This window comes from Prionailurus bengalensis, chromosome D3 (assembly GCF_016509475.1).
Source record: "Prionailurus bengalensis isolate Pbe53 chromosome D3, Fcat_Pben_1.1_paternal_pri, whole genome shotgun sequence".
Classification (NCBI taxonomy): Eukaryota; Metazoa; Chordata; class Mammalia; order Carnivora; family Felidae; genus Prionailurus; species Prionailurus bengalensis.
This window is the reverse complement of record NC_057356.1, coordinates 53,234,791-53,252,116: the sequence shown is the minus strand read 5'-3', so window position 1 is coordinate 53,252,116 and position 17,326 is coordinate 53,234,791. Positions and strand designations below refer to the sequence as shown.

Genomic DNA, 17,326 nt, shown 5'->3' with positions numbered 1-17,326 from the left:
AAAAGACTAAGAAAGATCTGAAGAAAGATAGACGCCTCTGTTACAAAGAGTACAAGAAGAGAATGGCTTGAAACAGTAGCATGAGGTATTCCAGGGAGACTCAAGGAAGGACCTTCAGACACAGAAGCCGTGAATGGGAGTAGATGACAAAGAAAGATAGTGGGCCCCCTCCCTTCATTGGTCAGTAGGTGCCCCTGAATGGGAGGATAGGCTAGCTGCCCTTCCAAGCCTGACTCAGCTCTCTGAGACTGTGAATGCTGTTTTCCTCACATACTGCAAATCATTGCTGTTTTCAGCACTGGTGAAAGCTAGCCTTGACAATATTTTTGTAGCCTTCAGAGCATTTCATAGCTCTTCATTATCATGGGCTGGTGATTCTCTCACTCGCCTTCCAGATTTTTCTTTCCAAGTCCCTCCGCCATTGTGTCAGGTCTAACCCTACGCTAAATCTTATCCCACAGCACTCAAGGCAGCTCTCCTCTCCTGAACACAACCTGACTGAACAAGCCTGCAGGGGGTTTAGAGACTGAGCGAGTTGGGGACCCCCCCTAACAGTCTGGAATCTGGCCTCTTTCAAAGACCTATATGAGTTTTATGGCCAAACAAAGAAAACTTGTTTTGCACTGAAGGAAAAAAAAAAGCCAAACCAACAACAACTTTGCCTGACCTTTAAAACCCCTGTAAGCCTGAGGGCAGTTGGCTGTACCTTGTAAAAACTCTGATCTTTTGACTAAAAAAGAATGCTAATCAGCCCCGCTTTGCCAACCTCCATTTGTTACCCGTTGCTAAGTGATAGCTAAAGAAGATTAGCGATCTTAGATCATAGGTGAATGGAAATTTCTGGCCTGCGCTTTTGTTTGCAGTGATGAAAAATAGTTTAGGGTATTTGAGGGAAAAGGAAAAAAAAAAAACTTCTTCTATGTCTTTGACCCTTGAATTGTTTTTTAAAAAGTCCCTCCCTGTCCCGACAAACTCAAAGAGGCAATAAATGATTTTCTGCCATACTGAAGCACCCTCATTCCTAGATTTTCTCCTGCCTGTTATCATTTCTTTAGCTAAGGCTGCATGCATGTGTGATGATAAAGCCTGAACTAGCTCAACTACATATTGCAAACCTGCTCTAACCCATAGCTTACGCCTCCATTACACGGGAGAAAATAATATGATGTATCTCTAAGATTGCGGAGGATAAAACCAGATAATAGTATGAGAAATGCTTAGTTAGCCTAGTGCCTGCCAATAGAAAGTACCCAGTCAATAATGCATCCCATTATGATTATAACCACGGTTATCGTATGTCAGTGTCTCTGTGTGACTCCAGAGTGTCATTATTCCAAAGTGAAATGCACATTTATTTCTGTCTCTTAAAGGCTGCCTGCACTGACAGTTTTTGACCCGAGTGAGAACCACTGAAGAGTGAAGGTCAGTGCAGCTGAACGCTTTACCTTGCGGTGTGTGCACATGCGCAGAACACCTGTGAGCTCTCCCTTGGTGGCTGGTCTGAAAAGCGGGCCCTTAAGCCTTCTGTAGCTGACACACGCGGTTAGAAAGGGCTGATGGAGTGGCGGCAACATCTGTTCCACGTTCTATTGCTGCCTTGCAATTACTGAAAGTAACTTAGCATCTCTGTCTTGTAACTTTAAAATGCCTCCTTCATCCACACAGAGCGCTGCATAGAATTGATATTTATTTTGATATTTATTTATTTATTTAAAATTAAAAAATTTTTATTTTTATTTATGTTTTTTTTTGTTTTGTTTTCTTTTGTTTTTTTTTCGCAGAACTGATTTTTAGTGAACTCTGCTGGTAACCTGCTGTTTACGATTTTAACGTGATAAACAGCACTGTGATGAACATCCTTATACATACATCTTGTCATAATTGTAAGATTATCTCTTGAGGTAAAATTTTAGAAGCTGAGGGGCATCTGGGTGGCTCCGTCAGTTAAGCCCCTGACTTTTGATTTTGGCTCAGGTCATGATCTCACGGTTTGTGAGTTCGAGCCCCACGTGGGGCTCTGCACTGCTTGGGATTCTCTCTCTCTATCTCTCCCCCACTTTCTCTCTCTCAAAATAAATAAGTAAGCTTAAAAAAAGTTTTGGAAGCTGAGCTGCAGAATCTGATTATCTTTTGATGAGTTGTTAGAATTATCATAGGGTGCATCTGGTAGCAAATGTTCTTCATCCCCCATTCCTAGGGCCATATGAGAATTGGGGAAAAGATCCAGAGAATTTGCCTCTAGGTTCTTTCTACTTATTTTAACTTTCTGGTTTTTACTTATGGCCAAATATTATTGAAGAAAGAGAGAGAGAACATTTCTTTCAATCATTATCTTTATTTCTATTTCATCCTTGCCTTTGACTGTTAGATAAATGGGTCCCTAGACCATTTTTCTAACTTTTAAGTCTAAATCCTACACTAATAACAACATAGTGGATTATACTACCCTTGCTGAGAATGTTCCAGATTATGTGGGGATTTTATTTCTCTTCATCTGCAAGGGAAACTTCTGGATGGACTAGCTTATCCTTCCTTTGGAAAAGCAAGATAGATGAGGACATCTATCTCTTTAACCACTGATTTAGCAGCTCTCAAAGAAATCTGAAGAATGCTTTGTTTGTGTCTTTTCCTTCTGCCTTCACCTCTAACACCTCTAAATGCCCCTTTCCAGTGTCTCCATTTCAATTTTCAGAAAGGAATAAACTAGGCCAGGTATCATTATGTTGTGGGTGGATCTTTGAATCAGTCTATTTCTTGGGCTTCTAGGCAGCCTATCGAAGGCTCTTCTTGGGTCAAGCATCCCTTTCCCCAGTCAACTGTCAGTCGTGTGTGTGTGTGGGGGGGGGGGGTGTGGGTGTAGTATATTTGAGTTGCTATAACAGAATACCATAGATTGGGTGGGTGTGTGTGTGTTGTCCTAGTATATTTGGACTGCTATAACAGAATACCACAGACTGAGTGGCTTAAAAACAACAGAAATTTATTTCTCACAAGTCTGGAGGCTGGAAAGTCCAAGACCAAGGTGCTGGCAGATTCAGTGTCTGGATCTGCTTCCTGCTTGATAGGCGCTGTGTCTTCACATGGTGAAAGCGGTGAAGAGCTCTCTGGGGTCTCTTTTGTAAGGGCACCAATCCCATTTATGAGGGCTTCACCCTCATGACCTAATCACCTCCCAAAGGCCCCACCTCGTAACACTAGTGATAGTGTTGGACACTATCCAGGTTGGACACATTCAGTCTATAGCAGGTGTGCATTGCATGGAGTGGAAAGACCCCATTACCGTTCTGGAATTTTGAGTGTGGTATATAGCATTCAATGGACCAGTAGGGGTGCTCTCTCTTAGATTATTAAACTGGGGGAGATAAAGCATGACAAGAACTGCCAGGCATTTGGTGAAAAGGAGATCCTGAAAATATCCAAGCATTTACCCTCTGATGCAGGAGTTGCAATCCTAGTTTTTACCCAAGGGGAATGGAACCATGTGGCCACAAAGACTTGAATATTCATTTAGCTTTACTCTTGATAACACAGAATTGTAAAACAGCCTAGGTATCCATCAAAATGAAAATGGATAAGCAACTGTGACATAATTATTCTATAGAACACTAATGCCAATGAAAAGAAATGTATCACTGATACAACCCGGTGAATCTCTAAAACATTACACTGAGTGAAAGAAGCCTATCCCAAAGGGCACACACTATAGGACTCCATTTATGTGAAGTTCTAGAAGAGGCAAAACAAACAAAACAAAATAATAAAAATATGATAAAAATTTGTTGCTTCTCAGGGGTGGGAGTGGGGACTGAGCAAAAAGAGGCATTAGTATTTTCTGCTGTGATAGCAATTTCTCTATCTTGAAAGGGGCTTGGGTTACACAGCTGTATGCACTTGTCAAAACATAGCAAATGTACACTTACAATTGGTGCATTTCATTGTATGTAATGTTTTCTCAGAGGAAAAAAATGTAAACAAATCTTGAACTCTAGTTAAAGATATGCATGTGGCAGGGGTGCCTGGGTGGCTCAATTGGTTAAGCATCCTACTCTTGGTTTCGGCCCAGGTCATGATCTAGTGGTTTGTGAGTTCGAACCCCGTGTCAGGCTCTGTGCTGGCAGTGCAGAGCCTCCTTGGGATTCTCTCTCTCCCTTTCTCTCAGCCCCTCCCCAGCTCACGCTGTCTCTGTCTCTCTTAAAATAAATAAATAAACTTAAAAAAAGATATGCACATGACATATTTAGAGCAAAGTGTAATTATGGCTATTATTTAATTTGAAATTCATGACAAATAAGATGGATTGATGGATGGATACAGAAATGAATGGGTAGATATGTGATAAAGCAAGAAAAGAAAAAAGTTTAATGGTGGAATCTAGGTGATGGAATGTGGGTATTCATGAAAAATCTTTCAAATTTGCTGTGAGTGTGAAAAGTTTCCTAATAGAATTTTGGGGAGAAAGTCTAGAAATGCAAAATATGCCATTCCATTAATTTCAATAGTACTCAGTTTAATTTAAGGGCAATTCAACAATAAACAATAATAATTGAGTATCTGCCATAATATATATTATATACACTTATATACTATATTATACATTATAATGATAATATATACTGAGGATATAAGAATAAATACAGACTAAGTTCTTGGCTCAAAAAGTTTACAATTTTGGGGGTGCCTGGGTGCCTCAGTTGGTTGAATTTCCAACTCTTGCTTTTGCCTCAGGTCATGATCCCAGGGTCATGGGATTGAGTCCCATGTCGGGCTCCATGCTGAGTGTGGACCCTGCTTAAGATTTAAGATTCTTTTCTTTCTTTCTTTCTTTCTTTCTTTCTTTCTTTCTTTCTTTCTTTCTTCTTTCTTTCTTTCTCCTCCTCTGACCCCCTCCCTCTAAAAAAAAAAAAAAAAAAGGAAAAAGAAAAAAAAAAAAAGCTTACAATTTCATAAGGGAGACCAAAGTGAAATCGGACTATCAGGAAAAACCATATGCCAACAGTTTTCTGGAATAGTTGAATTTCAAATACTTTTATTATCTTTAAATGTTAAGGGATTTGTTAAGTAAATAGCCAATGTTATTTTGATTGCCTAACATTGTAAGACTTTTTATACAAATAAGATCACAAATTAGAGAAAAAAAATCTCTTGTCAAATGCAAATCTCTTGTCTAATCCAATTTTGTTTAGTAAAATTTTTTTGCCATCACCGTATCCTACTTTTCTGTTGGTTCTGTGACTTTGTTGACATAACATTTAAATTTTAGGGGTGCCTGTGTGGCTCAGTCAGTTGAGTGTCCAACTCTTGGTTTCAGCTTAGGTCATGATCTCACTGTTTGTGGGATTGGGCCCCACCGGAGTTTGGGATTCTCTCTCTCTCCCTCTCTCTCTGCCTCTCCCCTGGCTCACACTCTTTCTCTCAAAATAAATAAATAAACTTAAAAACAATAAAATTTACAGCAAGGAAAGAGGCACTGAGAAAACATAGAAAAGTCAACGAAAGTTAGAGAAAAAAAGAGATTAATATTTAACATTCACATGGGGTGGAATTATCAGTTTCCTCCACCTTCTTCCTTGGTATCTCCCTCTGCAGCCCATCTTCCTCCCTGTTGCATAATGTAGTTTTACGGCCTTAACCAGTGGTCTGTACCTGCCCTTCCATCCATAGTTTCTGCTGCGCCCACTACCTGTCATTTTCCAGACACTAGCCACCCTCACCGGTGTGAGGTGAGCCTCTGATCCAGCTAATCCTTGTTTATTTATCTTCACTTTTCATGAAAAGTCCATCTCTTAAGAAGGCCTCTTAGATATTCCCACTCCATCTTCAGAGCATTCTCTCCAAGCAGTCTTGGAATTTTCTGTCTACCTTTGATGGCTTGTTTATTACAGGTCATTTTGGTTTCCAGAAAAAGGTGTTTATAAATACCACCTCCATTACCCTGTCTGTGGGCCCCTGGAGGGCGAGGGCTGGGTCTTACTCATCTTTGGATGAGCTTAAAGCCACTAAACAGTGCTCAGCATATAGTGAGAATTCAACAGGTGTTGTTTAATTGAATCTCAATATTTATTCTTAAGACTAGCCCACACCAGGGTGAGTGTATTATTTGTAAATGCATTGGTCACATCGTTTCCTCCAAAGTGCAGCCTTTTTGATAGAACCAAAGGCTCATGACTGACCTTCAGAAAGACCTCCAGGCAACCCTGAAACATATCACACTTTATCTGGGAGGAGCACAGTTAGCAAATGCAGGTATCTGCATTTGTGAGTTTGCACTGCTTATTATCACCTTATTAAATTACTTAATTCTTTTCCTTGGGAGCTTTGACAGATTGACTTGGCTTCTTTTGCTGCATGCATAGTGCCATCTTGTGGCCAGAGAGCGCATAACACTCATTTACTCCAAAAGCTAGTGAGGCAATGGTTGTTGGATGTGCACGGGCTTAGAAAATTGTGCTTCTGTCATTCTGTTTCCGTAGTCCAGAAGACCTCCAGGTAGAGAAACACGTGAATTATTACTAGGGGAATGTACACATAATTTACCGCTAAGCCAAGTCAACTTGGGCTTTATCTAGCAGGAGTATATTTAGAAGCATTTATGCAGTTTATATTTTGTGCACTTCCTTAAGCCTTTTATGGTTTTTCCCCAAGAACTGTTTTCTCCTCCTCAACCCAGTTTTTTTTTCTCTTGAGACAGTGCCATGTGAAACTGGGGCTATGGTACCAGTGGTTCTCGGAGGGGTTGGGAACGACAAAGCTCCAGCAGGGTTCACCTCAAGAGGTTTGTCAATGCAAACTTTCAGCTAGAGGAAGCTGAAAGCAGGAGATAAAGAGAAGAGGGATATGTGGGTTCCATCCTCATGTGGGCTCTGTCCTAATGTCAGCCTTGGGTAAAAGGACAGAATAATAAAAAAAATATGACACTGAGGAAAATCTCTGATAGTCCAAGCAATCAGCAGATAGAAAGAAACTCTGGAATAAACATAAAAATCTTTGAGCCATTGCAAATCATTCGTTTTATGCACTAAAATCTCACGGTTCTCTTCATACCACCCCCCCCCCCCCCCCCCCCCCCCCCCCACACACACTCTTCTCAGAGTCCATTGATTAAGATTTTGCAATGAGAACAGACTTGGGTTTGGGATGCATGCAGTTCATTAGAGGTTGCAAATTGCAAATTACATGAAGGATGGACAGGGGGGACACTGACATCATCCATCACATACAGGCTTAGGAAATCCATTTTGGAAATTTTGTCAGATTTTCAAAATTCATAATTGTCTGGTTTGAATTGTGTCATGAGGAGACAAAGATAAAAAAGGTCTGTTTCTGCCTTCAGTGATCTCAGTTTCTGGGGAATGGGGGGTATGAAACAAGGATAAGATACGTGAAGCAATTAGAGAAATACAGACAATCATTTGTTTTTTCTTCTTTAATCTACATTTTGCCTTTTTCCAAAAAAGTGCATGTGATACAAGAAAATATTTTGGTAAAATAGCACTTTAAAAGGAAAAGTTGGAAGGAAACAAAGAAGGGGTTGAACTGAGGCAGTACATCTTCCAAGAAAAATAATTAAATTAAATAGGCTACTGCTAATTTTCCTAAGCCATCTGAGCATCAAGCAAATGACAATTTAGACATTTTTAAATATTGCTAATTTCTGCTAGTTAGGGATAGATAGGGGACTATACCAGTGGTTTATTATAAAACAAGCAAATAAACCAATTCCACAAAATGGATAAGTATTTGTTAGCGCACAGGCACAAAAGCAGTCATATAACCAAATTTTGTCACTCAGGGCACTTTCTTTCTCTGCCATAGTCTCTTCTGACCAGCAGTTGGTGAAAGAGGTTTATTCTGAGGCAGATGGAATTAGTACGTTCAGATGGCAGGATGAGCCAGCATTGTTGGTTGGTCAGATGGCAGGATTCTCCAGGAGGTGGAAGGACACAGAACTGATGAGGCTCTAGACCCGAAGCGCTTCATAGGAGCTCTTAGACTCGGGCCTGTCATAGCCTCATGCCTCATTCCTGGAAGTGCAGTGGGGGCTGTATCCACTGCCTCAAGAGTTGCCAGTTGCAAAACCACTCATCTCCCCAAAGGAAAATCATCACCTCCATCCCTATGTTAATTAGCAAGCCCTCTAATGTGGCTTTTAAAAAAAGACTTATTTATTTTTGAGAGACAGTGCAAGCTGGGAAGGGGCAGAGAGAGAGAGGGATAGAAGATCCGAAGCGGGCTCTGCGCTGACAGCAACAAGCCCAAGGCAGGGCTCAAACTTGTGAACTGTGAGATGGTGACCTGAGCCGAAGTCGGGATGCTGAACCACCTGAGCAACCCAGGTGTCCCTCTAATGTGGATTTTAAGAATATTTGAAGGGTAGGTAGCCACCCCTGGAGTGTCCATTTCTGATTAGGATTCTTCAAATACTTACCACTGGTGGGAATAAGTTAGAATTAATTTGTACACACGTTTATCACATACATCATACTGAAGTAATTTTGAAGTGAATTGCTTCATGGCCATCACAACAGTCATAATGAAGAAGCAAATAAATATATTTTGTTTTAAGCTCTTTGTAGCAACCTTTTTTTTTTTTTTTATAACTAGAAGGAAAGAGAAAGAATAATTTGTACTGACTTAAATTTAGAATACAAAAGAAACCCAGGAAAGGCCACATGTGCTATGTATAGAAGCCTCTGAAGCAAGTAAGGAAAAAAAAATTAATCCTTAGCATGAGTTCCAAGGGAGAGGATCATTAAGCTTCCCCAGCTTATTGAAGAGTCGTTGGCGTTATGCGTACTGAAAATATCTGAGGAAACCGAAAAGCAATACAAAGCACGTGACCTCGGCCACCAAGCTGGGAATGTTAACTGCTATCAACCTTCCCTGGGTCCATGGCTCAGTACAAGCAAATGTGCTTTTGCTTTGATTACCTTTGAAATTTCTCTGAGGGCTCAAGGGGTAACTCTGCAGTCTCCTCATTCAGGCTGCTTTCAACTCAACTTTGTTGCTGTGACAAGCAATTTTTATTGATAATTAATCAAATAGTGGGATGAAGAAATTCATGCCTTTCATGGGAAAAAATAGCACAGCTTTTCTAGTTAAGCCTGTTTGTTTACCTGGTCTTACGGGCTGAGTCGTGTTCCCTCAAAATTTGTATGTTGAAATCCTCACCACCGATTCGTCAGAGTGTGACTATATTTGGAGATGAGGTCTTTACAGAGGTAATTAAGTTAAAATGAAGTCATCAAGATGGGTCCCAATTCAACATGACTGGTGTCTATTAGAAGGGGAAATTTGGACATAGATCCATACAGAGGGAAGACCATGTGAAAACACAGGGGGAAGACAGTCATCTGCAAGCCAGGGAACAAGGTCTTGGAAGAAACAGACACTGCTGACACCTTGATCTTGAATATCTAGCCTCTAGAATTGTGAGAAGATAAATGTCTGTAGTTTAAGTCCTCCAGTCTGCGGGATTTCATTATGGTAACCCAAGCAGACTAATACAACAGGGCTTTTCCTGTGTCACTGAGTGTTCAAGGGGGAAGCAGATGGAAGTGAAGAGAGTTTAATGGATCATTTACACAAAGTGAAGCAGGTGAGGAACACCTCAAGGGATAGTCCAGGGCACTGGCTGAGTCTGACATCCGTTGAGGAGGGGGCAATCACCACCACCTTGCCTCAAGGAGCAAGGAGAGGGAGTGGGTCCTGGAACTCAGAAGAGGAGTTTCTGCCCATAGAGAGATGACTGACCGGTGCTGGCAGAGGGAGAGAGGAAAAGACATGCCCTGACCTTGTATTTCTCTTTCTCTCCAATCTCCAGCCAATTCCTCCCAAGAACTACGCCCAACTAGTAGCCAGAGGGCAAGGATGCCTGCTGAAGCATCCAGAGAGGACAAGCTTGTGGGTCTCAAAACAAGGTGAAAAGGGGTAGGGAGTAGATACAAAGAGGCAAATGGAAAATCTCCAGCTACGGGTGTTTCTGGATTTTTAATAGAGGCACACCTTCCTCATCTCATTTTCTCTACTCGGCTCATGGGTTGGTGGAGTTCTGTAATCTATGGAATAACGAGATATCCGTTTCCATTCACTAATGGACTTGATGCAGGCTTCAGAATATTCGTGCCAATAATGCACTGCAGCCAGTGGGGGGCAGGAGTGTGCAGGAAGGTGTGGGGGACAGGAAGCAATGATTGAAGTCCTCTCCATAAGCGTATGGGTGTGAAGGTCAGAGATCTAGCGACATAGCAAGATCCACAGTGAAAGTTCAAGGTTTAAGTACCTTGTGGAGTAGAAGGATATTTGAAGGTCGACCGTGATAATTAAACATACATATTGCAATTTCTAGAAATATGTTGCCAAGAAAACCTTTCCACAATGATAGAAATGGGCTAAATTTGTGCTGTCCAGTTGGTAGCCAGTTGCCACATGAAGCATAGCCCTAAAGTGTGAGGGTAAAAACAAACCTAAGAAAGAAAAGATTCTGTTTTTCTTGGTGCAAAAAGGCAGAGACTTTCCCTCCGCTCTCCTCTTTCTCAGAGTATTCACTTTAGAAAACTTACATTGCTAATTCTTTCTCTGCCCCTTTCCGATACTATAGAAACCTCTTAAAAAAATTATTTTATTTTAGACAGGGAGGGGGAGCAGAGGGAGAGAGAGGGAGAGAGAGAACGTTCAGCATGTAGTCTGATGCGGGGCTAGATCACACAGCCCTAGGATCAAGACTTGGGCCAAAATCGAGAGTCAGATCAGACGTGCAACCGACTGAGCCACTCAGGTGCCCCAGATACTATATAAATCTTTTAAAAACGAAACGAGCTTTTTGTCAGCTTTACAAGCAGCAATGTCTTTGTCTAAAACCTGGGAGCCTTCTCTCTGAACACCAAAGGTGCGAACATCAAGGAAGATAGCACCTCTATCTCCCTTTCTCCAAGAGCATCTGGCTCTAGGCTGTCACTAGCTACCTGTCATAGAGACATTAGAAATCTTATTTGTTTGGTTGCAGGCAATCAGCAACACGATGGCCACCCCAATCCAGGTGAATTTAAGATGAGCTGTATGTGACCAATGATGCTGAAAGTTCTTGCTTGAAGACAAGTTCTCATTACCTTGTGAACATGCATGTAACGGGTTGTGACTGCCTGGCTATCTATGAGATTTCAGTTTCTTTGTGGGTTGCTTGTGATGCACCTCCCATTCTGGCATAATGCTTATTCAATAATAAAGCTGTTCTCTCTCTCTTCTACTCTTGTGGAGAATTTGTTTTGGTTGGCAGATTTTTTATTTAATGTCTATTTATTTATTTGAGAGAGCAAGAGAGCGAGAGCACAAGTGGGGGAGGGGCAGAGAGAGAGGGAGACACAGAATCTGAAGCAGCAGGCTCCAGGCTTTGAGCTGTCAGTGCAGAGCCCGACATGGAGCTCGAACCCATGAACTGAGAGCTCGTGACCTGAGCCGAAGTCGGATGCTTAACTGACTGAGCCACCCAGGTGCCCTTACTGGCAGGAGATATTTTTAATTGGATTTTCACAAGAGCAACTAGTTAAAAGATCAGTAGAAGGGCTACGGTGGAATCCTCGAATGTTCAACATGCAAAGGAAGGCAGGAAAGGAGCATAGAAACGAAAAAACCAGATAGGACCAAGAGAAAACAAATACCAAGATGGAAGGCTTAAGCTCATCAATATTAAAAATTGAAGCAAGTAGACTAAAACCTTCCATTCATTCAAAGTGTTAAAATGGACAAAACAGCAAGACCCATGTCTATATTTATAAGAAATACATTCTAAAGTTGAGAGTAAAAAGTTAGAAGATATACCATGCATAAGAAAGACGGTGTGTCAATGTTAATGTTAGCAAAGCAGATTTTAAGACAAAGAGTATAATCAAAGAGTGATATTCCATAAAGATAAAAAAGGGTCAATTCTCTGAAGAGACACAATGCTAAATGTATTTATGTTATTAATGCAGGGAAAACAAGTTTAAAAATACAGGGAGCAAAACTACAAAATATTAAATGAGGAATAAGTGAAGCCACAATCAGCCAGAGATTTTAATATCCTTCTCTCAGCAATTAATAGAAAAAGTAGACCAAAAAATCAGTAATGATAGAAGACTTGAATTACACTAAAATAGTGAAGCCAGGAAATTTTGGTATGTTAAAGAGGTAAGATTTATTTATTTTTTTTATTAAAAAAAATTTTTTTTAATGTTTATTTATTTTTGAAGAGAGAGCATGAGTGGGAGAGGAGCAGAACGGAAGACACAGAATCCAAAGCAGGGTCCAGGCTCTGAGCTGTAAGCACAGAGCCCAACGCGGGGCTCAAACCCATGAACCGTGAGATCATGACTTGAGCCAAAATCGGACACTGAGCCACCCAGATGCCCCAAAGAGGTAAGATTTAGTTATCTTAATATTGTTATTTGAAGCCCCTCATTTCTTGGTGTTACTTCATAAGCAACATCTTACCGAATACCTTTTGATGTGGTGGTGATGGGAATATGGTCTGTAGAGACTCATAAGATCAACCAAAAATTGCTCCCATGTGCCACTTGGGGTGGGAGCCCTGAGGTCACAGAAATACAACATGGTCTTTATGCTTTAGGGTGCCTTGATGCACCAGTGTTGTGAAATATTTATTAATGTGACATATAGTATATGCAGAAACTCTGATCTTTTCCCTTGTAAACTGTAACAAGTAACTAAAACAGCTTTTTACCATTCATTGAATGGTCTCACCTCTTTGGGTTAGATGTGTAAGCATTCTTTGGCTGAGCCCAGTGGGTTCCCCAAATGTCACTTTGTGGGCAGAGAGCCAACTCCAGTCCCTTAGGAACAAGGTTGCCAGACTGGGCAAATAGAAAAGAGAGTGCCCGACTAAAGTCGAATTTCAGATAAACAACAGATCATTTTTCACTATGGGACACGTTTACACTGAAATATACCTGAAATTAAAATTTGCCTGGGCCTTCTGGAAATGATGCTCTTCTAAGGAGGCTGGCTGAGCTGAATGTAAGCAGCTCTAATTCAAGTGCCAAAGTCGAACACACGCCTGCTTTCGGGGTGCTCTCTCCTCTAATGTACAATTATAGTCCTTGTAAAATATGATGGAACAGTAAAAAATATGGAAAAGGGTTGCTTAAAGGTCATCTTTTTATTTAAATATTTTATGATGATACACATACAAATATAATCTCCCAAGGAACAAAGGTAAGACCTAATACAAATCACTGTTTCAGGTACAAAAAACCATTTAGAAAATGTGATTATGTTGCATACAGGAGACAGGTTAGGTTTTCCAAGTCTGTCTGGGGAGGATGGTTAAGACCATCTTTGGTTTGTTTGGGGTACATAGGTCATATTTACATTTCACGCAGTAATGATATTCCTGTTGCATATGTGGCAAAATATAACTACTAAGTCTGCAATAGAAAAAAAAGCTGCAAATACTAAGTAGAGAGTAAAAAATTTAGATCATGGAAGATTGACCTTCATCTTGGCCACAGACTTATGATATTTAAAAATATTTGTCTTTTACCCATACACAGTCAGTCAGTAGGAGCAAAACATATCAATCTTTTGTATAACATAATTCAAGTCAAAAATATTTCTGACTATATATGGCCATATATATACTTTGAAACCTTAAATGCTCTATTTCTTCAAGGAGCAATAAAAACACAACCTACTTAAAGGCCAAAATACCCAAATAACTTTTCACAATGAAAGGCAAGGATAACATACAAATTCAGGCTTTGTTCAATAGTTCAACTGAATATTTAATATTCATGAAGTAAGTCATGACTGGCCAGTCAGTGACCTTGAGACAGAGAATAAAATCATAATTTCAAACTCATAATTACTGATACCATAGGGTTTTTCAGTATTTTTCTTATAATTGTATATAAAAGAGAATGGTTTCCAAAATTTGGTTTAATTCCACAAATATTTATTTGGCACTCATGTTATGTACTAAGGATATACAGCAATCAAACGGGCAGCTTCTTATCACAGTGGAGAATCCAGTCTCGTGGTTAATTTAGCTGTACAAGATTAGAAGATAATGTATCCTGAGTTTTAAAAAAATAGTGTATTATTACTATAAAAAGTAGAGCGATTTTATATTTATGAATTTTGCCCTGGATCATTCAACTGAATTTGAAGTATTCATTATTTTCATGATTTTGGGGAGGCAAAGGGAAGCGATAATGCTATTTCCAAAGTCCTACCACACACATGCACAGAAATCTACGTGTGTTCTTTATCATGCCAACGTTCCATAATTCAGTCAGCCTAACAGATTAAAAGGCCCGGCTCCTAGTCTAGAAAGAAAACAAGCAAAACCAGTTGTCCAGGCTGTGCTCATATTTTTGGATAAACGTGTGGATAACCTGCCAGGTGCAGTAAAGCATGGAATAGAGAACAGCAGTGTGGACCATGAGTGCAAAGACTCCCAGTCAGTTTCAGGGATGGCTCTACTGGAGAGCTCATGCAGTGGACACTCTGTGTCAATGTGGCAAACTCTTAAAGCCAGATTTACTCTCTCTTTAACCTGCTTTCTGGCCATAACTGTCTGGACGTAACTCATTAAAAGGCACTTAAGACACAGTCTCATCGTTATGCCCCCAGTGAGCCCTGGAGCATTTGTGAAGGACACACTTGGAGGCTGGGACAGCGAGGTCGGCTGTGTGTTAGTGACTGAGAAAAGTGTCAAGCCCCGTGTGTATGTGTCTTACGACCGGAGGCTCATCAAAAGAGAGGTCCGTTGGAAACATGAAGTCAGTCACTGCTAGCTAAACTCTGGGTCAGACTGCGGTCGACAGGGGTTGAGGAGTAGGAATGCTGCATGACGCTGTGCTTGGACACTCTGGTGGAAGATGTAGTTACAGTAGAATTAGAATGACCAGACTCCTCTAAACTGAAATTTGGCAGAGGGCCAGGGCCTCTGGCTCCAGAAACCTCTGTCTTTCTGGCCATCACAGAGGTTTCAGCAGGAATCTGGTAACTGGATTGCAGCGTGGGGACAGCTGTTCGTACTCTTTCTGTCACTGTCACGTTCTGTCCTGCTGCCACACCAGGCACGGCCAGAGTGGGCTGCACGCCTGGGCTGGGGGTGAGGAAGCTCTCTCTCTCCCTCACCATCACATAATGTGCATCTGGCAGAGGCTGAGTGCCTTCCAGAGGACCAGGGATGCCCCCGTTAGGATGTATTATTCTCTCGGTAACCATGACACTACCGTCATTAGCATAGTGCTGGTCTACCAAGGGAGGGGCTGGAGCATACACCCGCTCCGTCACGATGAGGGCCTGTGGCTGTCCAGGACCCAGGATCATGGTGCTTGGTGGAATCGTGGAGCCTGTGGCATAGGAAGTTTCTGTCACGACAACATTGCCAGAAGCCAACGGATCAGGGAGCAGTGTAGCTACCTTCTCACTCTGCCTAGAAGATACGGATCTTTCAGTGACTATTTCCTGAGTTACTTTCTCCGCATGTGCTTCATGCGAAGGTTTGGGAACTCGAAAGCTACTGCCCGAGGAGTAGGCATTCTCTGCGTGAATCCTAGTTTTCTCATCGAATGAATGTGAAGCTGCCTTCATACTTGATTCTCCCACAGGTTTTTGCCTCTGCTCAATTTTCACATCCATGTCTATCTTTTGACCCAAGCAAACTTCGGCTAGTGTCCTGAATTTAAGCCCTAAATCATCTAGAAAGTGATCATCGAGCTCTCCTTCAATGAAACTGCAACAGCCGATGGAGCCGTGTAGAGATGCAGTGTCTTCCTGAGAATAAACCAGAAGGCAATCTTTGGCTATGTGAATGTCATCTTCCTCAGTATAAGAAGCAGCTTTCTAAAATAGAAATAAAAACAGAGGCACAAATTAGTGACACAACTTCACTTAAGAATGAGACTATATTCCTGCCCCAAAAGCGCAGCCTGAGTCTAATTACAAGAAAACATCAGAGAAACACAAATTGGGCATCCTACAACACAACTGGCCTGTATTCTTAAAAAAATATTCATGTTCTGAAAGGTAAGAAAGGCAGGACTTCTGGATGGGGTCTTGGACAGGAAAAACAATGGCTATAAATGGCATTATTATGATCATTGGCAAAATCAAAATATGGAATATGTCACTGTTAGGTCTCAAAATTTGTTCATTGTACTCTGTAAGAAAATGTGCATGTGTGTGTGTCATGTGCATGTGTGTGTGAGAGAGAAAGAGTGAGGGGGGTGGAGGGAGGAAGGGAGGGAGAGAAAAGCAAATAGCAAATGTGGGAAAGGGTTAATAATTGGGTAATCTGGGTTAAGAATATACAGGAGTTCAAAATTTCTACTGTTCGTGAAAATTTTCTGGAAAGTTTGAAATGATTTCTGAATTAAAAACTGCTCACATACATACACAACGAAGACTGACTTGAGCAGGGTTAGAGTGGAGAGGGGAAACTATCCAAATGAAACCAACAGGGCACCAGAACGGAGCTCGGCAGCGAGACAGAAGGGGGATGAGAAGTGGTTCTCCTTGACCCTGACCACATCACCACCACCCTGTCAAGCTAATGGGGTGGGCAGGTGATCTGAAAGAAGGGAGGGTGGAGGGAGACAGGAAGTGGGAAAACACTCCAGTAATTTGCAACCATGCAGAGAGGGGACATAAATAAACTGGTCTCCACAGAAGCCCATCTCCTTCCTTGTCTCAAGTGTCCTTCAGATGCTCAACACTCTGATTCTGCCCATTCCTGTGTGGGGCACAGGGACCTTGTTCTCAAGAAAGGTATCCAGCCTTGCTTCTGCTTTTTCTTCTTTTTTTTAAATTCAGAATTTTAAGTGTTTATTCATTTATTCTGAGAGAGAGATTTAGAGAGTGAGCAGAGGGGGGGCAGAGACAGAGGGGGAGAGAGAGAATCTCAAGCAGGCTCCACATTGTCAGCACAGAGCTGGATGTGGGGCTTGAACTCACCAATTGTGAGATCATGACCTGAGCTGACATCAAGAGTCAGATGCTTAACCGACTGACCCACCCAGGCGCCCCCCAAGCCCTGCTTCTAATTCCTAATTCCAGGCATGAGCTTTCTGACTGCATCCCATCATCTTTCTGGCAATTTTCCTCCTAATTTTTTTTGTAAACTGCCTCAATAGTGAAGCTACATAGGCAAAATTTAAATGGACATAATAGACTGTGGTTTTTAGGTCACAGATTCCCTCTGCTCCTGGCGGGGTCAAGTCTGTCAAGTCTGCTCCTGCAGAGTTACTGAACTTTCTGACCCACTGACATCTGGCTTGGTCATGTGATTTGCTATGACCAATGAAACGTGAGCACAAAAAGGCAG

General features: G+C 41.4%; 1 protein-coding gene across 1 annotated transcript in view; it reads right to left on the bottom strand.

Moving 5' to 3' along the window:
* Positions 1-13,131: 13,131 nt before the first annotated feature.
* The window catches only part of DSG2 (desmoglein 2), a 50,557-nt gene continuing 46,362 nt past the window's right edge, over positions 13,132-17,326 (bottom strand). The window contains exon 15 of the mRNA XM_043558526.1: positions 13,132-15,846. Coding sequence (XP_043414461.1) covers positions 14,776-15,846 — 1,071 coding nt within the window. The 3' untranslated portion in view covers positions 13,132-14,775. The remainder of the gene's footprint in view (positions 15,847-17,326) is intronic.